The sequence below is a fragment of the Harmonia axyridis genome, chromosome 4 (assembly GCF_914767665.1).
Source record: "Harmonia axyridis chromosome 4, icHarAxyr1.1, whole genome shotgun sequence".
NCBI classification, from domain to species: domain Eukaryota; kingdom Metazoa; phylum Arthropoda; class Insecta; order Coleoptera; family Coccinellidae; genus Harmonia; species Harmonia axyridis.
Genome location: NC_059504.1, coordinates 854,313 through 882,025, shown reverse-complemented (window position 1 = coordinate 882,025; position 27,713 = coordinate 854,313). Strand labels below are relative to the sequence as shown.

Below are 27,713 nucleotides of genomic sequence, written 5' to 3'. Positions count from 1 at the left end.
GTATCGAGTAGATGGAAACGCTCGGTCGAGTGCAGTAATTTTTTCCGAATGCAGTCGATGGACTTGACTACGTGAATAACGGCCTCTCAGCATAATCACATTCGTTTTTTATACGATCGCTTTAGCGCAAATGGCGCAAAAACGTCGAGGGTGAATCCGTTCGCTGCTACTAGTCTTGACACTTGTCAGAAGCCTGGAAGTATGGATAAAACTCTCAGAGCGCTTTCTTCGTTCTGCCCTGTTTAATCCACGAGAAACACTGCGAATTTCACGCTGTTGAACTTTTCTAACCTTGAGTTAACAAATGACGAGTCCAGGTGGATTTTCTTGAATCGAACGCTGTCAGAGAAAACGCTTGAAAATCCCTTGAGTTCTTGAATTGCCTTCAATTGTTCCAAGATAGCCCAATCGGATTCTCAAAATGGAAAATAGTAGTAAAGGGTGTTTTTTTAGAGCTATAGAACTTTAAATTGCAATAAAACAACGATGGAGTATTCGATTGACATGAATTTTATTTATCCGCAAGATAATCTTGTGGCATTACATTTTAAATATGATTTCTGGCATATGACCGCCACGGCTGGCTCGGATGTAGTCCAATCTGGACGTCCAATTTTCGATGACTTTTTCCAACATTTGTGGCCGTACATCGGCAATAACACGGCGAATGTTGTCTTCCAAATGGTCAAGGGTTTGTGGCTTATTTCGCATAGACCAATGACTTTACATAGCCCCACAGAAAGTAGTCTAGCGGTGTTAAATCACAAGATCTTGGAGGCCAATTCACAGGTCCAAAACGTGAAATTAGGCGGTCACCAAACGTGTCTTTCAATAAATCGATTGTGACACGAGCTGTGCGACATGTTGCGCCGTCTTGTTGAAACCACAGCTCCTGGACATCATGGTTGTTCAATTCAGGAATGAAAAAGTTAGTAATCATGGCTCCATACCGATCACCATTTACTGTTACGTTCTGGCCATCATCGTTCTTGAAGAAGTACGGACCAATGATTGCACCAGCCCATAAAGCGCACCAAACAGTCAGTTTTTCTGGATGTAGCGGTGTTTCGACATACACTTGAGGATTAGCTTTACTCCAAATGCGGCAGTTTTGTTTGTTGACGTAGCCATTCAACCAGAAGTGCGCTTCATCGCTAAACAAAATAAAATGGACGTAGTGCGCGATACGTATTCCGCACAGAACCATTATGTTCGAAATGAAATTGCACTATTTGCAAGCGTTGTTCAGGCGTGAGTCTATTCATGATGAATTGCCAGACCAAACTGAGAATAAATCACTTGACAGCTGTTAAATCGGTCGCCATCGTGAACAGTAATGCCAACTTAAAGTTATATACCTTTTTTTTTTTTAATTGCCTATTCATTTCTAAGTTCCCACTATCAATCGAATTGGATATTAATAATATAAGGAAATCAAGTTAATCTTCAGTCACACCAGTTCAACAATGCTGTAATGAGTTCATTACAGCACTGTTTTTAGTACTGTAATGAACTCATTACGATACTGAAATAGAGAAAATAGATTATCATCACCTTTTTTTTCCTTTTATCGAAACAATTCGATGTTTTTGTGCTATTCCATCAATACGATACCTCTCTCCGGAATTTTTTTTGTGGCTACGGCTTTGGCGTCATCCTCGGCCCATTTCACTCGGCCGGCCGTAAATCTGCGATCGCGTTACCCTCGCTTTTTGAATCCTGCCGACGGTTGTTGCCGCCGCCACCGTTCTGCGGCCTGGAAAGCTTCCAAATATCGGAGAGGTCTGGTTCAGATCCGGAATCCGGATTATGACGCAGGCGACGTTGTTTCGTTTTGCATTATCTGGTTTACTTGTCCGCCCCCCCCAACCCCTCGACCTTTTTCTGACGTTCTTCCGCGCGACTCGCCCGCCTCGCGTTTTTGATTTATACGACGCTGCCGAAAATTGCGGCGGTCGCGACGCCAGATAATTGCGGGCGTCGGTTTATCGACGCTGAGATACGGGAGGAATTTGAGGTTGTTTGAGAGTCTGAAATTAAAACTGATGTTCTAGAATTAACTCAAAATTTACACTATGCAACAATGGACTAGTTTTCATTTTTTATCAATTTCAATATCTCTAGAAATGAAAAAGTTATGGGACTTTGAAGTTGCGCTTGGAAGAATAATTTCATAGTACGTGTAAGTGTCGTGACGTCACACACTAGACGACTGGTATTCGCAGAGTGCTTACGAATTCATTGGTGTACAATCACATATAAATTACTTTTTTCTCTTTTTACTTTTTACTCCTCACATAAATATGTTTTGCCATTGATAGCCTTCAACAACCAGTACTCAACTACAAACTGTTTATGAAACGTTTTTTAAATAAATCATCGTTATAAGTTGAACCATGATGAAGCAAACTCAAAAGTAGATACTCACTTGAAAAGTTTAACTCCTTTTATTTCAGCACTGACATAAGATGGATTTGAAGGAAAAAACTCCATCACTGCCAATATATCTATTTTAGGCAAATTGTCACTTTGTCCTTTCACGAAGCCTTCTTCCATTATGGTGACATAAAAACAAAACTCGAGTTAAAACTACACTGTACAACTACAAACGGCGCGAGAGCCTTGGCGCGGCTAAGTATTTAAACGTAATTTATGGTATAGCGATCACAGGCAAGAGCCGTGACGTCACAGACCAAAGACGTTCCGCGCTAAAATACGTAAATTTAAATAATCTATTTCTCAGTCATTTATTGATGGATTTTCAAAATGTTTTCACTGATTTATCAGTTTTGCTCTATATTTCAATTCTATCTTGTCAAATATAGTATTATCAACATCACTAAACTAGTCCATTGTATGAGTGAGCTTTTCATTTTACATGTAACAGGCCAATTGAAAAATCCCCGGTCAACAATAGTAAAACACATTTTTATTTCGGCAAAATTCGATTTTATTATTCAACATAGTTGCTTTCGAGGGCGATACAGCGATTATAGCGATCTTCCAACTTTTCGATACCATTTTTCTAGTACGATATGCCTTTCGTTTCAAAATAGGCATCAGTTTCGGTGATTACTTCTTCATTGGCGCTAAATTTCTGTCCAGCGAGCATTCTTTTGAGGTCTGAGAAAAGGAAAAAGTCACTGGGGGCCAAATCTGGCGAATACGGTGCAGAAGCAATTCGAAGCCCAATTCATGCAATTTTGGCATTGTTTCCATTGATTTGTGACACGACGCATTGTCTTGATGAAACAGCATCTTTTTTTCTTCAAATGGCGCCGTTTTTTAACGATTTCTTCCTTTAAACGATCCAATAACGCTATATAATAATCACTGTTGATGGTCTGGCCCTTTTGGAGGTAATCAATGAATATTATACCTCGCGCATCCCAGAATATTGATGCCATAACCTTGCCAGCTGACGGTTGTGTTTTTCCTCATTTTGGATTCGGTTCATCGTGTGCAGTCCACGCAGCTGATTGTCGATTGGACTCCGGAGTGAAATGATGGAGCCAAGTTTCATCCATTGTCACATATCCACTCAAAAATTCAGGTTGATTTCACTTGAACAGCTTCAAACACTGCTCAGAATGATTAACACGTTGTTGCTTTTGATCGATTGTGAGCTCGCGCGGCACCCATTTTGTACAAATATTCGAGAATGATATGAATTAACTATTGTTGAAATGAGCTTTCTGAACGAGTATTATACATTATTTTCTCTAATTCAATGTATTTCTATTGAAATTAAAGGAATATTTCCATGAATTTTGTTTAGTGACTTCTACATTGAAAAATATTGGTTGACAGAATTGTTTCCTGCATCACAAATTTGATAAATCAGATAAATCTTCGACAGGAGAGATACGACTACCAACAAAAAATAATGAAATGTAATCGTGAATTCTGTGTGAAATTGAAATATTCCCCCACGATTTTGTTCTACAAGGTAACGCAAAATGAACGTATTTGCCACAAAATTAGAGAATACGATATTCTTCTTACCGACTCAAATATCCAAAAAGTCTCGAAAAATTGGACCTATTTAAAAGGTATAAATTGAAAAACATGATTCTTTTAGTGCCTAAAAGCCTAAAATTCAACTAAGTACCAATTCCTCTTTAAGATCTTATGTCTCTAATTGAATTACCCATCACTCAGGCGTATATAAAAGCGTTTGGTTGAAACATCCAACTGCGTCCATCGTGAAAAAAAAAAAACACTGCAGACTTATCTGCAGTAGTTCATCACTGCACAAGAAAATTGAAAAGGAAAAACCCCTTTCAAAAGATAATTTCTATCTGCGAAAGCGACACAGAGCCGCAGATGAAAAACTCTGCCCCCATATCAGTTGAGGCCACTTCTTCGAAACGAAATTACAACTTTGCTCTCTCGGAGCGAACAAGACACTCATATCGTCCAAAGAGGGCTATCCTCCGTTGATGAAACATTCATAAACGAAAGCCGGCAAGAGGAACGCTTTTAATTCGACTAGAGCAATAACAGTCGAACGCCGAAAGAGCCAACGTTCCATTCTGGTTGTCATATTGATTAACGGAACCCATTGTAGGGGATGCCGGAGGGAACATTTTTTTTTTCGTTTTTCGGGATTAGGAGCCCGAGCATAAGGCGGATATGCAACAGTCTGTCGTGGAAAACTTGGATGATGGTCGGAAAATGATAGAATTAAAATTAATGAGACGAGAATATTTTTAAAATGAAGTAAAACGGAGACTAAATTTAATATCGCGAATCCCAAGAGAACGGAATGTACTTTGAGGGAATTTAAGACTGAAAACTAACCAGAGCATTCCTGGTGTGAATGAGAGTTCGATGAATTCGGAAATCTATTAATTTCATCGAGTTAATGACGTGAAGAACATTGAAATTTCAAAGGGCCATTTTTATTTATGGTCTGGAAAATAAACGTGAATAAAATACCATTTCTATAAAAAATATCGATGATATTTTTATTTCAATATGATATTTGGCTCTTGCTATTACTCATGGAATACGACATTATTCAAATATCAGCAGAAACGAGAAATTACGCGTACTGAAAATTTTTCTTGCAAAAAAGTCGAAACGGATCGTATTTTAAGGTTTATTGCACCATCTTGCTAGAATCAAAACTTTTCCAATTACATAAAATCAATTTCAGACCAAAAAAATCAGTAATCATTTGGCTATAGCGTTGAGAATTGACGGTTTGCGTGAAACCTACTTTATTTTCGAAGAAATACAGGCTAATCACTCCACCACACCAAATTGCCTACGATACAGTGTCATTTCTCAGATATATTGATCTCTCAGCAGTAACATGATCATTTCACTGCCCCATATGCAACAATCGGTTTCGAAATGAAGTAAAACGTTGGATTAAATCAACTGACAGTCGCGAATCTCGACACAACGGTAAACACTTGGGGGAATTTAGGATTGTAAACTAACCAGGGTAATTAAATATTCATTCCTGGTGGGACCAGAAAGTTCGACAAACTTGGGCATCTGTTAAATATGGATTTCATCAAGTTGATGACGCGAAGAACATTGAAATTGAGTTAGGTCCCACTACTAGTCCCAAGAATTAGCGTCAACAAGGTTACTCATTTTGTAATCAACAAAAAGTGTCATTGTGAAAATGAAGGATCTGCTGTAATAGTTGTGAATAAATTACCTCCAAATAAGTGCTTTATTAATGAAAAAATATGGATTTCTCTCAGTGTACACACATATGATAGTTTGATACCAATTTAAAAGTCTAAACCACTGATGATGCAGTAAACATCAATATAAGTATTTTCTTAATTGTAACTTTCTTCAATACACTAAAAGTATTCAGGATAAATCATTTTTATAAACAGAAAATGAGTATTTTCTGCCCGCTCCCGTATGAAGCTCTATACAGTATATTGAAGATAAAAAGTAAAATGAGGATGATTTTAAGAATGAATTTTTCCAGTTTTAAACCTGGGTTATAAACTTAAAATCATATTGTACATCGTTAATTTCTTCTTCCTTTACTTATTCTCTAGTATGGCTGCGCAATGGTATCATAGTGCCTACATACTAATTAGGGTAGGGGAAAGATATTGTCTGTTGTATCTTTCTGAGAATCTTATGAATGAGAAAGTTGTATACACAAGTACCACGAAAGATCACCAAGTATTGTGACGACAATTTCGTCTAGACACAGACATTATGTTTAATTGCTTTTTGTCGCCACAAAAATCAAACTTTAACACCCTGTATTTCGAAAACGAAGCATTTGCGGGCCCATTGTTATGGGACTTTTTTTCTAGAAACTATCCGAAGAATCTGTCATTTTCTTTGTACCTCCAATTTAGGAACACCCTGTATAAAGTTAATAAAGTTAACAAAGCGGAATATTACCGCTCCTTCTCTACATCAAACCACCAACGTTTTTCAACAACATAACCCCAAATAGAAAGAGGCAATTTCCCCAAATACAAACTAGCTCTTCAACTCGAGCAACAACAGTCGAAAAGAGGCAACTCTCATTCCCTCAGCAATATCTATCAACGGGACCCATTGTAGCAGCGGTCGTAGTAATAATCGTTTTTTTTTCTCTCTCCTTTTCCAGGACTACAAGCTGAAGCATATGGCGGAAATGCAACAGTCTGTCGTTGGTGACTCGGATGCCCGCCAACAGATTGCCAATCAAGTGATGCAATGGGAGGAGAACCTGGAACGACTTCACTGCGAGCAGTTCAGACTGCGCTGCTACATGGCCAGCCTGCAGAGCGGAGAACTGCCCAACCCCAAAGTGAGTACATGTCAACGGCTACGCTATTGTTCAGATTTGACGTTCGGGGGACATACGCCAACTTTGGCACGAATTTGTTTGTAGGACTTTTTGCTCGCTCGATAGACGTAGACTTTAAGTCTGAAAGCATTGATTGAAAATGAAATAAAACAAAATAATTTCCACTGGATTATTTAATTGGTAGCAACAATTGTTTCGCCACACTGTGGCTAAATTTTTGACTGATAAGTGTACAGAGTTCTTCGGAAACTTATATAGGAACAAAAATTCAACAGTGGCAGAAAAATATTCAATAGGGTATCATAAACTTCAAAGTTATATTGGACAGTTTGCCTCTTGGGATTTCCAAACTATCGGAAGAAATTCAATAAAGGAGATGAGTTCACATCTGTTTGTTCGTTCAAAAGAATATCTTGGCTATTATAAGAGTGTAAGTATTCTTCTTCTTCGTGTGCCCTGTCAGTTTTGTACGACGTTGGCGATCAACATTGAGAATGCTTCTCGATCCTGTGCCATATGCAAAAGTTGACCTGCATTTCTTATTCCGGTCCATTCTTGGATATTTCCGAGCCAGGAGGCTTGCCTTCTTCCTTCACCTCTCTTTCCTCCTATTTTGCCGCTGATTATCAATTGCAGAATTCGACACCCCTCATCACATGACCCAGATATGATATCTTCCTACGCTTGATGACATGAAGCAATTCTCTATTCTTGTTGGCTCTTCTTAACACTTCTTCATTTGTTTTGTGTGCTGTCCAGGGAATTTTGAGCATACGTCTGTGTATCCACATTTCGAATGCTTCAATGGGGTTCAATGTTGACAACTTGAAGGTCCATGTTTCGACACCATACAAAAGCACCAGCCAAACATAGCACTTGACTTGTAAGTATAAGAGTGTCAATCTTATGCTCTTATTTTCTGAATGGAGGATTTTAAAGTTGTGATTGAAGGTGTGATCTAATTCTTTCGAATGATTTGCATAAGTTGAGAATGAACTATCAGATTTATAACTCTTCTGGTGTTCGTTTATCCTTTTCCCGAAAGATCTTGCTGTCTGTCCAATATAAACCATAGGGCAATCATTACAGGTTAACTTGTAGACCCCGGATTTATTTCCGTTCTCAGTTTTATCTTTATTGTTTTTCATGATGAACATCTCTAAATTATTTCTTGTTTTGAAAGACATCATGAAATTGAATTTAGTCTTCAAGTATTCAGCTGAAGACTAGATTCATGAGAGAACTAAGATTGTGTAGTAAATAAGTGGCTACGAATTTGTGGACTCATTCGAAGTTCTATCCACACAAGATATACATCGTCTAAGAGCTACAGACCAACGACAAAAGGAAGATTTTGGTGTACGTATGCAATTTATCTTGGGGGAGGATGAAAACGCCATCATCTTTAAAATGTTTACTTTGTCAAACCACACAGTGTAACAAATCTGAAAGCTACGTTTAGAGAGGAGATTGCCAGAACAGGCAGGGTAGTAAAAGATTTTGCGATATGAGTTAAAACTTCAATTAACTAAAAAATAATAGGAGTATGAAGATTTCTGCTTGAATAAATTCATTTTTCGAGAAAAAATTATTAAAAAACTCTTGTTGAAAAGTATCCCTTTAGAAATATCACAGCTTCTTCATCCAAAACGAAATTCGTTGATTTTGTTCAGGAGTAATCAATTGATATCTCTCCTTTTGCGATTACTGGTCTGGAGCTTATTCGACAGCAAATTCTATATTCCAAATTCCAGTTCGATTCTCTCATCTTTCATCAGAGAATTTTTAATCTTCTCGAAACGTCAATTAATGGACTTTCGACTTAATGATCAGTCCTCCGACTGGCATCTGAAATTTTGTTCATTATCCAGGATTGCGATTTTGGTTCCCTTTTCAGACACTAATCGAGAACTTTTTTGCAGTCTCTTCTGACCCACGTCTCGAGAACAACGAAAAATACACTGAACAAGCTCGGGGTCTTTACAGTCTCATCTTTCCACGCTTTCATTTGCGCCAGAAGTCCCTCATTACTGAATAATTTGCTGGCTGGGCGAGGAGCAACAAAACGAAGGCCGCCTATGCTCTCAAGGTCGAACAGCGGTTCCAGCCGAAGATCCATGCAGGTTTGTGATTATTATTTTCAGCTTGATGTTAGTTGGAGCTACTATAAAAGGTTATTTATGATAAGGAAAATTTTAGCAAACGAAATTATGATTATTTTTGAAAAAATGCCATTTAGACTTAGAGGGTTTTCCAATCACAGTTTTTCTTTAATTAAATAAAAAGATCTCATTAACTTCTCCAATTCTATCTTTAAGGTCTTGAATCTATTGTGGAGCATTGACATTTTATGTGGCCCAAAAAAAAACCAATGGTGTTAAATCACAAGATCTCGGTGGCCAATTATGATCTCCTCTTCGCTAATAACACTGCCAGGAAACTTTTCTCACAAAATTGCGATTGTTTCGTTGCTTGTGTGGCACCTAGCTTCGTTGTTGAAAATAAACGTCGTCCACATAAATATCTTTGAATTCTGGCCAAAAAAATCATTCATCAGCCCAAAAATCACACCAAACAGTAACATGTTAAGGATGGAGAGGCATTTCAACAATCATTATTGGATTCGTTAACTCTACGTTCTACAGCAGTTATTTTTTCAGTTGTTCTTGCGTGTATCATTCCATTTTTAATAATGGCGTAGTATTTACTTGTCAAATGTCAAATGATGCTGCATCAATAGTGACTTCTGTCCAAATAGTGGACTATTCAAAATGAAACCTATTATTGGAAAATCCTGTGTTTAATGTGTACGCTTAGATATATCCACAGAACTTGGCATCATTACAAGAGCTGCAACTAACCAAACAACTGACTCCCTACCTCTGAACCTTGGCTTTAAAATTGTTGACTCTATCATTTCCATTCTGTTAACTTTCAGATGAACAGCAGAGAGGACTCTGAGAAATCTGTGACAGTATCACTGCCCGATAACACTAACGCCACTGTTTATGTTAGAGAATCAATGTCAGTAGAAGAGTTTCTTGCAAGCGCTTGTGCCAGGAAAAATCTAAGCTCAACGGAACATTTCATCAGGGTGAAGAAAAGAAGAGATATGGAAGAACACAACTACTTCGTACCACATAGAAGTGACCTTATTGATACCTACGTAAGTAGAATCATAAAATTAGAGCATCTAGGATGAATATCAGATTAACTGGTGTCCTTTTCGATTGACCAGCTTCAAACGAGGTGTGTCAGATGAAAGGATACAAGATACAACTCAAATTAACAGGCCAATTGAAAAGTCCTCGGTCTATCATAGTATACCATTTTGGTAGTTTTGCAGTTTCGGCGATTACTTTTTAATTGGCGCCAAATTTCTTTCCAGCGAGCATTCTTTTGAGGTCTGAGAACAGGAAAAAGTTGCTGGGGGCCAGATCTGGCGAATACAGTGGATGCAGCAACAATTCAAAGCTCAATTCATGCAATTTTGCCTTTGTTTTTATTGATTTGTGACACGGCGCAATGTCTTGATGAAACAGCACCTTTCTTTTCAAATGGAGCCGTTTTTTAACGATTTCATTCTTTAAACGATCCAATAACGCTATATAATAATCGCTGTTGATGGTCTGGCCCTTTTGGAGATAATCAATGAATAATTATACCTTGCCCATCCCAGAATACTGATGCTATAACCTTGCCAGCTGACTGTTGTGTTTCTTCTCGCTTTGGATTCGGTTCATCGTGTGCAGTCCACTCAGTTAACTGTCGATTGGACTCTGGAGTGAAATGATGGAGCCATGTTTCATCCATTGTCACATATCGACGAAAAAATTCAGGTTTATTGCACCAAAACAGCTTCAAACACTTTTCAGAATCATTAACACGTTGATGCTTTTGTTCGATTGTGAGCTCGCGTGGCACTCATTTTGCACACAGCTTTCTCATGTACAAATATTCGTGAATGACATGATGTACACGTTGTGGTGATATCTTCACAATATCTGCTGTCTCGATTTTTTCGTAAGTGACAGCCTCTTTTGGGCGTCCACTGCGTTCGCCGTCTTCGGTGCTCATTTCACCACGTTTAAACTTAGCATACCAATCAATGATGTTTGATTTTCCAGGTGCAGGCCACGGAAACTCTTCATCAAGCCAAGATTTTGCTTCAACTTTACTTTTTCCCTTCAAAAAGCAATATTCTATCAGCACACGAAATTCTTTTTTTTCTCATCCTTTTCCAAATAACAAAAGTAGCTACACTCAAAACGCAATATCTCACAAACTAATGGTCGGACTGCTGTCAAATTTTGACGCGTATCGTTTGAAGGTTGGTACTAACTGAAAATCATATGGATTTAATACTAGCACCGTCATCTGTGCATCAGACCGGGGACTTTTCAATTGGCCTAATAGACCTATTTTCAACTCTTCCAGTGTTCGTATATCAAATGGAATGTTTCGCCAACCGAAAATCATTCGACATTGAAAATGTATAATTATGATTAGTCAGGTAACCTAAAATTCCCATGTCGCTTTAATTCGATTTTAGCTTCCACATAGACCGGACGTGTTATGCATAAATTCAACTCATCGTCGATTGTCGAACAGCGTTCGATTTCTACTCGGGCAATTGATTTCGTGCAGGGGACCCTGCGAAATATAAAACGACATGAATAGACTGAAATTAGGCCAATCGTGGGTGCTAATTGGAAGGGAAAATTTCGGTTATTATAGGTCCGAATGTATGGAAGCAATTTTATTGTTCGAAAACCCAGTAATTTCGATTCGTGATGACCGTACATGTAGATAACGTTAATATTTTCGACGCGACTATCTGATAAAGTTTTCATTATGCGTGTAATTGATCAAGCTATATGGCATTCATTATTCACCAAGGAATAATGGTTATGATCACAATCCATATTTTGTGGAACGTCACAACACAATGTGTCAACAGAAATGTTCAGTTAGATTCAGATTTGAGGGGGTTTCATTGCACCTTCACCTTATGGTCTATTGTGCTCCCATCAGAGGTGTTTTCGTTATTAGTCTTCGTAGTCGACAGCTCCAGTTCCAGAGTTCTGATGAACTCCTGTATCTGAGATGGCTTCAAGGAGATAACTACCTCCTTCCATTCCATTCCATGGCATTCCATCATCAAGTGATAAGGAGTTTCTTCCTGCTCCCCACAGAACCTGCAGTTGTCGTTTTCTGCTAGACTCATTCTCATGAGGTGCTTCCTGAGGTGACAATGCTCTGTATGGAATCCAGTGAGGAGATGTAGCATATTCTTGCAAAGATCCAGATACTTCTTAAATCTCGTAGTATCACTTTTTGGAGTGATCCAACCCAAGAAGATTCCGCCAAAGTGTTTTTCTTCCTCCTGAAACTCTCTCTTGTAGGTACATTTGCCTTTAACACAAACAGGTTCTGGGCCCATGAAAAGAGTTTGTGCTCCTTTTCTGGCAAGTGTGTTGGTATCTTCATTTCCTTTAATCCCAAGTGACCGGAAACTCAGACTAAACTGTCCTTGTTCTTCTTGCCTATTTTCTTGAGTTTCCTTCGGTATTCCAATACCATTTTAGAATCGATGATATTTGAACTCAATGCTTTTGTTGCAGACTGTCAGAATGTATCGCAACATCATATTTCTGATAGTTTATTAGTAGTAGTAGTTGTTATTTATTAGTTCATCTCTACACATGTTTGGTTTGCAAGTTTTTCTGCCTCAATGACACTTGGGTAGAGACCTAAAGATAGTGAGCATTTGGGGCCGCCCCAAATACTTCAGCTCTGGTTTTCGAACCATCCTAATGAATTTAAAGTTACTTTGGAGTTACTGTATCGGAGCCTTCCTCCTTTTTCACCAAAAAAATAACTAGATTTACAGAATTCCATTGTTAAATAAAGATAGAAGATGCTGTCATTTGAACAATTTCCTTTGCAACATCGCTTTGAGAGAATTCTTGAAGCAAGCCTAACGCATTTTCTCTACTTGACAACTTATACTAGTTGAAGTAATGCCACTGGCCTTCCTGAAAAGAACCCTTGTAACGCCAATGATTTCTTTTTTCCAGTTGCACACGCATGAAGTGGTCGAAGTATGTGCCAAAATTCTTTATCAGGTGGAACTGGCGCGCAGCACTCTAGAACAGATGTGGGGCTTCAGCGTGGAGGCCGAGCTGGTCGAGAACTCTGACCGGCAGGACGAGCTGTGCTGCTACGTGAGCAGGGTGGAGGACAAGAGCGTCGCGATGCAGAACGGCATCATCAAGGGGGACGAGATCATGGTGATAAACGGTGCCATCGTGTCCGACCTGGACATGATGTACCTGGAGAGCGTGCTGCAGGAGGAGCTGGCGCTGTGCATGATGATGAGGTCGTCAAGGAAGGAACCGCCTGACCTGGCGGGGATACTCAGGGCCACGGACGACATCATCGAGAGTCTGGTGTGTCCTCCGCCTCCCTCGGAGCCACCTGGTATCAGCGAGGAGATGATCTCGGGGTTGATAGTGCCGGCACCAGGTATTTGAGATTTGTTCTATTTTAGATTTAGACCCAGCAGATTTAGAATGGTCAATTAGCCAGAAAGCAGCCATTCAGAACTGTGGTCAGTTGATTGATAGAGGAGTAACATTGCAGCCTGACCTTAAGGCCTACTTTCTCCATCATCATATCGGTTTTCACTACTTCAGCATCTACAATAGGTCTTCCAATTCTAGAGTTCCTTCTCTCCACACTCGTCAGTTTCTGTTAACTCTACTCTGTGTCCTGTAAGGAAGTAAGTGAGGAGTTTTAGAAATTTACTTACTGAGATTCAGATATTTTTTGGAGTGGTTCATTCCTGCAAAATTCCACCAGAGAAATTCTCTTTCAATTTTTTTCTCTCTCCCTTTTAAGTGCATTTTCATACACCACAGAAAGGTTCTAGACCTGTGAAAGTCTGGAGATCTCCCTTTCTGAAAAGTGTATTGGTCTTTTAATTTGCTTTGGTTGCCGATTGACATGGAACTTAGACTAAGAAGAACTTATTTTCCTTGCCTAATTCATTAAATCTTCCTTCTCCAGTCCCACATTAACTTTGAATCGATAACATGGGACATCAGAGTGACTATTTGAATAGATTGCTAAGTCTTATTTCTTTCTGAGTTCCATGCATTCATCGATTCTGCCTGAAAAACACCTGTACAGAAACTTCAAGATTGTGAACAAACTTCAAGATTGTGTACTTTTGGTGCCAGCCTTGGATACTCCAGTGCCAACTCCTGATGTGGTTTTTGAACCATTACATTACCGTTTCATGGTATTTCTTTTGAAAGCTTCTTTTCCAGTCTTGTCTCTCTACTCAGCCTCATAATAAAGGTATTTCCAAATTTACTTTCTTGATTATTTCTTCACTAGGATGATTCCCTGATGGTTAAATATGGTACCTGGTTAAAGAAGACCAGTCTCTCTGACTCAGAATTTTCTCCTAACTTGTATCTTCATAAAAACAAGTTTTTCAATTTTTAACAAAATTGGATACTGACAATTTGAGGATTACATTATGTGCAGTTACTGAGAAAGGTACCGGAAAAAGATCAAACCAATCGCAGTTCTGAAAGGCTGCTTTTTCTCTAGTACCAAAAAACTGCCACATGCAACAGTGTTGCCAATACCCTCTAACCCTTCTGCAGACTGCTCCAGCGGCAAAGACCGGTACTCCACGGAATCCGACAATCCTCCATCCTCGATGACAGACTCAGGGATAAAGGTCAGCTCCAGGACCAACTCGTTCGAGATAGAGAACCTGCTCAAGACCGCCGAACAGGTGACAGGATTCTGCAGGTCCCCCATCGAAACCAGGAAGTCGAGTCCGACCGGAAGCGTGCTCAGTTCTACCTCAACCACCATGTTCTCCTCGTCCAAACAGCTGTCCGATTCCGAAAAATTGAGAAAGGTCATCTTGGAGCTGGTCGATACGGAGAGGGCCTATGTCAAGGTAATTGAATGTCGCGTCCGATTGTCATTAACCGTGCAATCTGTCAATCTAAACGTAATTAATTGATGAACGGGCTATTGCTGGCTGATTGAGCGATATAATGTTGGGTGCTGTTCGCGCCGCTGGCCAATAGATTGGCGGTTTGGACAGTGTACGGGCAATTATATACGTTGGGAGTTTTCATTTGTGTCAAATTTACGTCAATCTGTCAGAGGGTAGTTTTCGAAGCCACTTGACTAGCGGGTAAATACAATATCTGATTTAGGAGGTTTGTTGCTACGACTCTGCTGGGGGGAAGAGCGGCGGCAGCCCCCCAAACACGAAGAAAAAAACTACATTCAGTCAATTCCTCCCAACTGAAAATTTGTCAAATTGTACCTAACCCAATATCTAGACGAAAAATACAATCAGCTGGCTATAGCATAGAGTATTATACGTCAGCTGGTGCCTCAAACATGAAAAAAAAATATTCAATGACAGCTCTGACAGCGACTCTGATAATGAATCAGAGAGTACCACACTCGCGAGAAAAGGACTTTCTCCACATGTTGCACAATAATATTTAGTTACTTCCACTCTCTGATTCAGTATCAGAGTCGCTGTCAGAGCTGTCATTGAAAATATATTTTTCTTTATGTTTGAGGCACCAGCTGACGTATAATACAGTATGCTATAGCCAGCTGATTGTATTTTTTCGTCTAGATATTGGGTTAGCTACAATTTGACAAATTTTCAGTTGGGAGGAAATGACTGAATGTATTTTTTTTTCTTCGTGTTTGGGGGGCTGCCGCCGCTCTCCTCCCCAGCAGAGTCGTAGCTGACGTTCACGAGGCTGTTTATTACTATTATCTGATGCATCTCACCAAGTATCTATCGAGAGGAAATAATCAACCAAATTTGCACCTGGCTCCGGACTATTCAGGTAATTGGAAGTTTATCTCGTTTTGGTCATTTTCAATCCTGAATGGATAAAAACGTAGAAAAAGATGTAAAGGGTTTTCCAATAAGAGGTTTCATCTTGGTATTCAAAAAAATATCGGTATAACTCAAAGGATGTTTATTCAATTGTGAATGGGAAGGAAACGATATCTGACAAATAGCCGCCACAGCTACGGTTGCAGCACTAACACGGCAATTGAAAAGTCCCCGGTCTACCATAGAAAAACACATTTTTTTGACAAAATTCGATTTTATTATTCAACATAGTTGCCTTAGAGGACGATACAGCGATTATAGCGATCTTCCAACTTTTCGATACCATTTTTGTAGTACGATTTGTCTTTCGCTTCAAAATAGGTCTCAGTTTCAGCGATTACTTCTTCTAAATTTCTTCTCAGCAAGCATTCTTTTGAGCCTTGAGAACAGGAAAAAGTCGCGTGGAGCCAGATCTGGTGAATACGGTGGATGCAGAAGCAATTCGAAGCCCAATTCATGCAATTTTGTCATTGTTTTCATTGATTTGTGACACGGCGCATTATCTTGATGGAACAGCTCCTTTTTTCTTCAAATGGGGCTGTTTTTTTAACGATTTCATCCTTTAAACGATCCAATAACGCTATATAATAATCACTGTTGATGGTCTGGCTCTTTTGGAGGTAATCAATGAATATTATACCTTGCGCATCCCAGAATACTGATGCTATAACCTTGCCTTTTTCCTTGCTTTGGATTCGGTTCATCGTGTGCAGTTCACTCAGCTGAATGTTGATTGGACTCCGGAGTGAAATGATGGAGCCATGTTTCTTCCTTTGTCACATATCGACGCAAAAATTCAGGTTTATTACTCTTACACAGCTCCAAACACTGATCAGAATCATTAACACGTTGTTGCTTTTGATCGATTGTGAGCTCACGCGGCACCCATTCTACACACAGCTTTCTCATGTACAAATATTCGTGAATGATATGATGTACACGTTCAGATGCTATCTTCACAATGTCTGCTATCTCGATCAACTCCACTTTACGGTCATTAAAAATTATTTTGTGAACTTTTTTGATGTTTTAATCGGTGACACCCTCTTTTGGGCATCCACTACGTTCGCCGTCTTCGGTGCTGATTTCACCACATTCAAACTTAGCATACCAATCAATGATGGTTGATTTTCCTGGTGCTGACCCCGGAAACTCTTCATCAAGCCAAGGTTTTGCTTCAACTTCTTCAAAAAGCAATATTTTATCAGCACACGAAATACTTCTATATCCATCTTTTTTCAAATAACTAAAGTAGCTACACTCACAACGCAATATCTGAATTTTAATAATTTCAGTGTGTTGTTGAAGCGTGTATCGTTTTATTTTTAGTAATGGCGTAGTTTCATCTTGTCAAATGTGACAAGATGACAGCTTCAAAAGTGACAGCTGCCCAGATAGCGGGCTTTTCAAAATTAAACCTCTTATTGGAAAAACCATATAGTAATCCATTTTCTCTGATCTATTGTGTGTTATAACTTTCTCATAATATCACGTATAAGCTGTCATCCACAAGCTTCACCTCCCACACTTGTTGGCAGAACTACTTCGATCAATTCAGACAAGACAGAAATGATCTTAATCAGACAACTAACGCTCGAACGCTTTACAGGATTTGAACAACCTCTTGGAGGATTACTTGCTGCCTTTGAAGAAGGAAACTTTCCTGTCTAGCGCCGAGATCAATGCCTTGTTCGGTAACATTCACGAGATTGTAACTTTCCAAAGGCAGTTTCTGCTCAACTTGGAGGATGCCCTCGAGTTGGAGTCCGATTTCCACAAGTTCGAGTATTTGAGCCTGTTCAAGGTGAGTTTCATCTCAGATAATGGAGATCAATCGAGAAATTATTCGTGTTTTATTTGCAGAACATCCTATTCTCAATCGGAAATGCCTTTCTATACTACGTTAACCATTTCAAATTGTACAGTTCATTTTGCGCTAGTCACAGTAAAGCCCAGAAAGTTCTTCACCCGAGTAAGTTGTAGAGGAGAAACTAGGCGAGAACTTTGCTAACAGGTTTTTTTTTCTAGACGAAGGCAATCAAGCACTTCAAGAATTTCTAGCTGCTAGGAATCCCAAACAGCAGCATTCTTCCACATTGGAATCTTATTTAATCAAACCTATTCAAAGAATATTGAGATACCCGTTGTTACTACAGCAGCTCAGGAATTTGACAGATGCCAACACTGACGAACATCAGCATTTACTAGGTAAAAAATTCACTCTACTTTTCAAAACATGATATATTTTTGGTGTTATTGGGCACAAAACGTGCTTATTATAATTCTTAATTTTGTCCTTATAGAGGCCTTAAAAGGAATGGAAAAAGTAGCAGAACATATAAATGAAATGCAGAGGATTCACGAAGAGTACGGAGCAATATTTGATCATTTATTTAGACAACATCAGAAATCTTGCAAGCAGGTGAGTACCTTCAGCTTCAAGTATAATCAGTAGATATAGTCAGGACGTTTTGGTTAAGCTAAATATGTAATAAGAGTTGGTGAAACGGAATTTATATCTACTGAGAGAAAAGGAACAATTAATTTTTTTCTTTAATTTTTTTTGCAACGGATTATGATGAAATCCTCTCACCTTTGATAATTTTTTACGATAACAAAATTTATCTTATAGTATTTCGTGAATTAACTGTTTCTAGGAGTGCTGACTAGTATAGATAATTCTGTTTACTCCGCCTACATCTGCTAGTGTTAGTTTTGACAAAATGCCTCTAGATCCAAGTTATCAGAGCCAACGTTATCGTTGTTGGTTTATCGTATTTGGAAATGAATTAATACTTCAATTGTATGGAAAGTCCGAATTCGATTTCTCTTCATTGGATCTTAGGAACTACAGGGGTTAGAGACATGGCAGAATGTTTTGTGAGTTGGAAAAAAAATTATCAAAGAATAAGAAGAAGACAAATTAGTCAGCGATTTCCAGGAGCCGTTTAGGAAAGAAAGGTATAGATCTATCAACGTTTGATATAGAGTTAGGGAACACTGTAAGGCAGAATTTCATGTTGTCTTCAAATACAAATGAGACTATATGTCCAGATAAATATGCTACTTTGAGATGGAGAGAAACTTACTATTGGCTTTCCTGTTGAGAGGCATAAAAAAGAAATGTTGGGAAAATAAGCTTTCTATGGGATGGCTGTACACACATCCCTAATTTGCTTGTCGAGCTTCGGTCTCTCTCCAGTCGTTAATGTTTTTTCCTGGCCACCTAGTTTTCCGGATTTGAATCGTATCGAAAATTAAGTCTTTCTGAATTTGGCTTGTGGTTCAATGTTTCAATTAAGGATAATTATAAATATAAGTCATGGTTAAATCGATAAAATTTTTAATTTGGAAAAAAACATTCTTATCATTTTGCAGCCTATCGATCTGAGTCCCGGCGATCTCCTCTACTACGGAGGAGTCGAATGGCTGAACATTTCGGACTTCCTAGGAAAAATAAAGAAAGGTTTGGAACTCCACGCGATGTGTTTCGTTTTCAAGACTGCCGTTGTATTTTTATGTAAAGAGAGATTACGCCAAAAGAAGAAATTGATGGTAAGTTTGTTATCGTCATGTCTCTCGGCTTTCTTTGATCTATCCTTTTATAGGGAGTGACGAGCAAGGCGTCGAGTTCTGAAGTGGAAATAATCCGATATCAAGTGCTGATACCAGTGACGGAGGTACAGGTCAGGGCTTCCTCCGCCAAAGATATGGACTCGCACTTCTTATGGGAACTGATTCATCTTCGAAGTCAATTACAGAGGAGGTCGGAGAAGGTCTATGTCCTATCGAATAGGTAAGTCTATTTTGAATGGAAATATTGAAAAAACATAAAACCAATAACAAAAAAATTAAATCTACAAAGTGATTTGGTTTTAAGTAGACAAACTTTGCAACAATATTATTTGTGCTGTTTGTGTATAAAAATAAACTTCTTATTTGGCTCCATAAAGAAGATACAAGGTGATTAGTTTAAAGAAAAATCAATTTAAGTGGGTAACCTGAAAGTTAGATTTCTTTCCTGAAATATTATGGGAGATAAACATTTTTTGAACTAACAATCAAGTTATGAAATGTATCGAAAATAAATTGACAGTTATGTTATAAAGGGTGTATTTTTTCGAGGTATATAACTTTAAGTTGACATTACTGTTCAAGATGGCGACCGATTTATCAGCTGTAAGTGATTTATTCTCAGTTTGGTTTGGGAATTCATCATGAATAGACTCACGCCTGAACAACGCTTGCAAATAGTGCAATTTTATTTCGAAAATAATGTGTCGTTGTTCCCGATTTTCATAAGCGAATTTTGTTTAGCGATGAAGCGCACTTCAGGCTCAATGGCTACTTCAACAAACAAAACTGCCGCATTTGGAGTGAAGCTAATCCTCAAGTGTATGTCTAAACACCGTTACATCCAGAAAAACTGACTGTTAGGTGCGCTTTATGGGCTGGTGAAATCATTGGTCCGTACTTCAAAAACGATGATGGCCAGAACGTTCCAGTCAATGGTGATCGGTATAGAGCCATGATTACTAACTTTTTCATTCCTGAATTGAACAACCATGATGTCCAGGAGCTGTGGTTCCAACAAGACGCCGCAACATGTCACACAGCTCGTGCCACAATCGATTTATTGAAAGACACGTTTGGTGACCGCCTAATTTCACGTTTTGGACCTGTGAATTGGCCTCCAAGATCTTGTGATTTAACACCGCTAGACTACTTTCTGTGGGGATATGTAAAGTCATTGGTCTATGCGGATAAGCCACGAACCCTTGACCATTTGGAAGACAACATTCGCCGTTTATTGCCGATATACGGCCACAAATGTTGTAAAAAGTCATCGAAAATTGGACGTCCAGATTGGACTACATCCGAACCAGCCGTATCGGTCATATGCCAGAAATCATATTTAAAATGTAATGCCACAAGATTATCTTGCAGATGAATAAAATTCATGTCAATCGAATAATCCATCGTTGTTTTATTGCAATTTAAATTTCTATAGCTCTAAAAAAAACACCCTTTAGAATAAAAAAGTGGAAATATAATAACTCTTATTTTATTTTCGATTTAAAATGAATTTCTATTAAGTAAAGACCAAAGCAATCCAATATAAGGAAAGTAACTTTTTTCATAAAAAAATAGTACCAAAACAGCTATGCATCTTAATGGCATGGAAATAAAGAGAGAGCTCTAATTTTTTGCTCATCAGCTTGGCCATCGATATCTCCGAATGCCAATCCACTTGATTAATATGTTTGGAGATGCCCCAAGAAGAAAATATACTTTATATAGAGTATCACCGTTGTTTTTTTCACAGCACGGCCGATTTCAGAAACGCCTTCCTGAAGACGATACGTCAGATCATAAGAGAATCCGTCAGGAACATGTCCATCCCCTCCACCAAACCAGGAAGCGGACCAGGGATACTCCTGGTGACCGGACATAAGGGAGAAGGACTCAACAGCCAGACTTTGGAGAGGCCGTCTGCCAAACACACCATAGTGATACAGGGCGGCTCCCATACCTTAGGCAAGGTGAAGAAATCGAAGCCCAGCCAAAGACACTCGGCCGGTAACATAGACTACGACCAATTGAACCAGAGCGGAGACGAAAGTGCTGGAAACTTCAGATTGAGGAGCAAGACGATCACCGATGCGGCGGGTGAGTCTGTCTACCAGTCTTGTACAGGGTGAGTCTCTGACTTGAACGCGTCGTGCTGCTCTGACACTCTAAAGGTCCTTGTAGTGCAATTGAGGGCTTGTAGCTAATCCTCAGAGTAATAAACATAGATAGAGGGAGCATATGACATTTTCAGTGAGCAAATTTTGTCCCCAACATGTACTATCAGATTTGACATGAAGCGCGCGGAAATGATAACATACCAGTGATACAATATTTCACTCAATGCGCGAGTTTCTCCACAAAAAACACACTTCTTATGTCCCATAGAAAATCAACGTTTCATATTAACTCAAAATATATTGAAAAAAATACCCAAATATATCAGAAATTCACAGAACAAACTTCAAGCGCGCCAAGCGACGTGAAACAACCGATGACACTAGGAGAGCAAAAGTTGCCAAACCTTGGATTTCCACAGGTAGATAGAGAAAAGAATAAATATTCTGCTTGTTATAAATTCGACAATTAGGAAAAATATCGGATTCCAAATATTCAAATTGTCATATTTAATCGGGAGTCACTCAAATAAATATATTTCATTCAATATAATATACATTCATAACGATATAGTAAAATAGTGGATTTGAAAATATATCACAATCCGACAACGTAATCTAACCATGTTGGGGACATGTAAAAATTGCATATACTTTCTCTATCTATGTTCAGTACTCTATGGGCTAACCCAACACTGATACGTTCGTTTCTGGTGAGAGTTTGACAATTTTATCGCCAATTGCATTCGGTTAATTTCGTGAAGAACTTTGAAATGATCACACTTATCATAAGTAGGTAATACTGCTCTCCTTGATATGTAAAAACACTAAAACCGCAAATCGTGATAGTCAAGCTAGATATTAATTGAAAAACACGGATAACAATTAAGACGGAATCAAAAATCTAATCCTTAAAGCTGCAAACGTCTGAAAACAATTATGATGCCTATTTTTTACTTGTTAAAAAGGCCTCAAATCGTTATTCGAATGCACCGAGCGTTGTCACAATTTCAAGGAAAAGCTTTTTATATAGATATCTTACGTCGATGTTTACTACCTAGTAGTCAAGGTAGCTGGCCTCGTTCAAGGTGCGATATATAGCTATAATTTACTCGACTACAACGTATGCTCTTCCTTCTACGAGGAAAGTAGTTTTCAAATTGTAATCGCTATCGTGAATATCAACTTTTTCGACATTTTATACTTATCTGAATATAATTCCACATGATCAACGTTATCGAGTTGAAAATTTCAACATGAACACTATCAAACAGATACCGAAATTGCATAATCGAAATAAAAAACCAATTTAACGAAGCATGCAAAGAGCAGATAACCCTCATTCGATAAACTGCACTTCCGGATCTACAATCAATCTCTCATAATGAGGCGGTATGTGGGACGACCTTGATTCTGAAGAAGATATACAGTCAATGAACTGTAACTAATTTCAATATCGTGATAATTTAATTCAGACTTTAAAGCGAATTCCGAAGAATGATTCGAAGAAAAATCCTGCTATTGCAGGAATATAAGAGTATAGGTAAGTCAGGAATTCACCTCGTATGATCGAACAAAAAAAGATGTTTCACGTGAGTTGAAGTCGCTTTATAATATCAACAAATATTTCCAGATGCAAAGAAGGACCACGATCAGGGTTTCAAATCTGAAGGCGAGGAGGACTCTCAATCTTGCGTCAAAACGAAGTCTCTAGGAAGAACACCAAATCATCTCACGCTGAGGTATGCTCGAATTTTTTATGAATACACCGCGTGGCCTTTTAGAGAAGCAAAATATATCATTTTCAAGAAGTAAAATGTGTCTTTTACAAAGAGAAAATTTGTCCTTTTCAAAAAGCATAACGTGTCCTTTCCAAAGAGCCATACTTATGTGTCCTTCACGAATAGAAAATATGTCCTTTTCAAAAAGTATAACGTGTCCTTTCCAAAAAGCACCATGTGTCCTATACAAATAGCAAATGTGTCCTTTTCAAAAATCAAAATTTGTCTTTTCAGACACTAAGATGTGTCCCTTTCAAAAAGTAAAATGATTCTTTCCCAGAGAGCGAAATGTGTCCTTTCCAAAAAGCGAAAGGTAAATGTGTCCCTTTTAGAAAGTAAAATGATTATTTTCCAATGAGCGAAATGTGTCCTTTACATATAGAAAAGTGTCCTTTTCAAAAAGCAAAATTCGTCCAATTAGACAGTAAAATGTGTCCTTTCCAAAAAGCAACATGTGTCCTTTATAAATAGAAAATGTGTCCCTTTCAAAAAGTAAAATGATTCTTTTCAAAAGAGCGAAATGAGTCCTTTCCAAAAAGCAAGACGACAACATAATAACTAATTTTTTCAGTACTACCTCAACATTATCAGCGGGGAGCACGGGCAGCCAGGCGAAACTGATCCAATCGTCCCACAATCCGGAGGACTTCCACCCCATCAAGTCTGATGAGCTAGGTAAGCAAAAAAACACGAAAATAATCAAGGTCGAAGTTCACACCGACAAGCAGAAATCCCCGAACCCCTCTCCCAAAAAGCAAACCTCGAGGGGCAGCAGTCCGAACCACGTGAAGAAGGACAGTCCTCGCAACAACGCGAGGAGGAGGGGCAGCGCCAGCCCCAACAGGGGCGTGAGCCCCCTGGGCAACCGCCGCTCCAGGGACTCGAGCCCCAAGGGCTCGGAGGTCAAGGCGAAGAGCCCCAAGAAACTCAAGTCCTCGCTGAAGGGCTCCACCAAAACGTTGACGATCGACAATCCGACCTGCGTCGAGTGCTACTTGTCCGGCAAATCGGAGAACGGATAGCATCTGGCAACGCTGGCTAGGAGGGCCAGTTGCTACGCCTCGATCTCCTTCCCCAAGGACGCCACCTTGGAGGAGATCAACTTTTGAGAATTTCGTTTGGGGTCATGACGACAATGATGTGGCATGAACGTTCATAGCTGTTTCCGAAATGGCACTAAAAAAAAATTGCACCTCGTATTTAAAGAAAAAAAAATGTAAACGATAGGAGTTATCTATAGGAGCACTGAACACTAGACTGAAATTTATATATATAAGCGAAATAAATGACGCTCGTTAAGACGCTTCCCTGCTTCTGAGGTGACACTGGTTGGATGATTCACTCCAATAGCCAACTTTGTTCGTTAAAGTTTTTCTCCACAAAACGGTATCAAGACAGAATTTCCGTGGAAATAACTTTCCTCACGTTTCAAATCAAATTATATGTTTTTATGTCAGTTTTTTATCGTACAAAGTTTATGATGGAGAAGCCTTAATGTTGCTTAAAGCGGAGCTGAATCTATCAGTGAATATTGAAAAAAAAAATCTATTCAATAGTTTTGAAGATAGCGTATACGTACAGAAAGACAGACAAACGAACACTTCCTCACTATGATAGAAACCTTCGCAGGGATGTTTCCAACAACTTTTCAAAGTTTTATGATTATCGGAAGAATGATGTAGAAGTTCATAAAGGACAAACAAACATATATACGTTGTTATAAACATAGATCAGCTCCTGGTTCTTTTTCTTTATCGTCTTTTTCATTATTTATGCGTAAATCAAAAGTAAGTGGTACTTATGAATTAAGGCTTGTTGAATTTTTTAACCAGTGTCATCAAATCTTTTATTGTTTTTCCATTTCTTCTTTTATTTATGTAGCGATCCTGCTTTTGCCTCTTTATTAGTTCTGCTTATGTCTGTTGGATTTCAAACGACCCTGAATATTTATTGAAGCATACGTACTCATTTTCGTCAATATCTATTTTCACTATTCACTTTTTGAATGACCCTCACACTCTCTATCCTAAAATTAAATTGCAACAATTTATTATTATGAATGAAATTTCACAGTAAATTAGATGATAACCATTTTTTTCTTCAAAAATGTTTATTCTGATTCTTTAACGAAAACTAAGAATATTTTGAAACTATTTTTGATTGAATATACGTACATGAGTCTCAGGAAAGTAATAAATGTTTTACTAAGTTTATCCAGATCTAACATCATAATAAAGAAAATTGCTTCTGAGTTTAAGTTTCTCATCTATAGACGAAAAAATCTTCATCGAGAACAAAATAAGAAAGGATAAAGGGAACAGAAAAAACACACTCTCGTTATGAATTTTAGCAATTAGTTTCTTCAGACATCAATCACAAAATTCTTCCAAAACCTTCTTTTGATTTTTCGGGATTTTTGTGAAATTAAATTCTCCACTATTTTTTCAATTGTGTCATCACACATTTTTGCAATATTTATTCAAAAAACTCAGGAAAATAGCTCGGGAAATGCGAGAACACTTTTACGATTTTGACAAACACACTACTATCAAATGTGAAATGAGTCAAGCTTTGAAATTTTTTCTAATAATAATTGTAATGATAATAAAGTAGTACAATTCTCTTGGAAACTATAGCTCTCTCCCAAATCTCATGAAGATACTCGAAAGAAGTTTCGAAAGAAACCATTTTTGGCAGTCATCTTCAAGGGGCTTTAGTTTCCAGGTGCTGCCAATACAAAAATCTATCGACTTTCCTGAGAGTCAGCAGTACCAAAAAAAAAATCATCCCCCGCCCAACCTTTAAAATTTGAGTACGTATCCAAAACTAAAAAAAAAAAAGAAAGAAAAAACTAACTTCAATAATGTAATCGAAACTGTATGTTGTAGGGTCACCCGTGTGGAAGCCAAGAGACTGTAGTTTAGGGGCTACCTCTACCACGCTCCCGCGCAAGGGCAGAGAAAACTCCTCGACCGTTCTTAGTGCTTCGCGTAAGTCTCTCGTTGAAACGAGCACCGGGGGCTTAGAGATACACAACACTTTCAATCAGCATTAAAATTAATTATGATTTTTCGATACCTATTTATCACGACTCTATTTTTGTCTCTTTTCTCTCTTTCACTATCTTTAGCTTAAATGTCGTTCCAGGGGGTGAGGATCAACATCGGACGATAACGAGCGAAAAAAAGACGAAAAGTGCTTGCTAAAAGAATTTTGGGGACCTGCAGCATACACTGTTTGGTCCCCTGAAAACAGAACTCAAGTAACTTGGAGATTATCTGTTTTGGCTAATAGGTTATGGGCCCTGGGAGTTGCAACAATGCAAGGTCTTCAGATCGCTTTTTCCACTGTTAAAATAGTTAATCACCACTCGGATCTAATGCATAAACCTTCTTTGAACCTTTACCCAACTATTATAATTGTTCTTTTTCGGAAAAATTCAATAATTAATGAAAAACACATTGAAAATCTGGGATAACCATTTGACCTCAATCTACGGAAAATATGTCATTCTTAATGTGGAATTTGGCAACGCCGCTAATAGGGCGTTAGGGAGAAAACACGAAACGATATATTTTCGTGATATTTCAAAGCTGATAAAAGATCTCAACTAGTCCTGAGAGAGACTTTACATTAAAGTTTAAACAGGCAGGTTTAATTGCAAGAAGTGGTATTATTCTAACACCCACTCGAAAATCTGAAATTGAAAATTACTCCAGTAGAATTGTTCATTCGAAAACCGGAGATGAGAAATTTTGTGAGGTCAAGTTAGAAGACCATGGTCAGCAGTTAGTAAACAACGTGGTGTAAAATTTGATCCACTTTTTGATACAGTGTGGTTTTTTCAACGGACAGATGAAAGCCCTGCATGTGAGGAATCTTGAAAAATTAGCATTTTAAACAAATGCAAAATTGAGTACTTGCTTCATGGATAATAACACGAGAGAGCAGCATGCAAGGTTAAAAAATATATATATGTATATATTCTTGTCCGCTTTGCATAGGACAAAATTTGTTGGATGCAAATGACAGGCTTTGTTTGTCATATAGCGAAACGAATTAGCGGCGTTGCCAAACTTCATATTAAGTACTTTTATATTTCCGTAGATTGAGGTTGAATAATTTTACCAAAATTTCGTTGTTTTCGTTGAATATTGTAAATTCCTGAAAAAAAATCTTGTGAATCGTTGTGCAAAAGTTCAAGAATGGTTTGTGAGTTAGAAGTCTAGCAGTTGATTATTTTTCAATAGTGGAAAAGTGATCTGAATATGGAGCATTTTTGGAAATTCAAGGGCCCATAACCTATAGTCACTTTGATATCAAATTTTTGCATAACAGAACGAATTATGATAAATGGTTCTTTTCCTATTGAAAGCCATCGTTCATGAAAGATCAAAGTTGTTCGTCCGATGTTGATTCTCACTCCAGACAAAAAAAAAACCTTGTGAAGCTAGAAAATGCAAATTATAGATATGATAAAAATACATACTTACTGTAAG

General features: G+C 38.3%; 1 protein-coding gene across 2 annotated transcripts in view; it reads left to right on the top strand.

The window, feature by feature from the left end:
• LOC123678839 overlaps positions 1-27,133 on the top strand; it is a 91,262-nt gene extending 64,129 nt beyond the window's left edge. Inside the window, exons 10-24 of one of the 2 annotated variants that reach the window (XM_045616080.1) lie at positions 6,605-6,787; positions 8,710-8,910; positions 9,726-9,953; positions 12,868-13,315; positions 14,467-14,771; positions 17,356-17,550; positions 17,610-17,718; positions 17,775-17,954; positions 18,050-18,168; positions 19,125-19,301; positions 19,355-19,542; positions 21,073-21,416; positions 23,067-23,175; positions 23,786-23,889; positions 26,103-27,133. In XM_045616080.1, the coding sequence (XP_045472036.1) occupies positions 6,605-6,787; positions 8,710-8,910; positions 9,726-9,953; positions 12,868-13,315; positions 14,467-14,771; positions 17,356-17,550; positions 17,610-17,718; positions 17,775-17,954; positions 18,050-18,168; positions 19,125-19,301; positions 19,355-19,542; positions 21,073-21,416; positions 23,067-23,175; positions 23,786-23,889; positions 26,103-26,269 (3,057 nt within the window). In that variant the 3' untranslated portion in view covers positions 26,270-27,133. Of the gene's footprint in view, positions 1-6,604; positions 6,788-8,709; positions 8,911-9,725; positions 9,954-12,867; positions 13,316-14,466; positions 14,772-17,355; positions 17,551-17,609; positions 17,719-17,774; positions 17,955-18,049; positions 18,169-19,124; positions 19,302-19,354; positions 19,543-21,072; positions 21,417-23,066; positions 23,176-23,785; positions 23,969-24,049; positions 24,526-26,102 lie in introns of those variants that run through there. The other variant, XM_045616081.1, reaches the window with a different exon arrangement.
• The last annotated feature ends 580 nt before the right edge of the window (positions 27,134-27,713 follow it).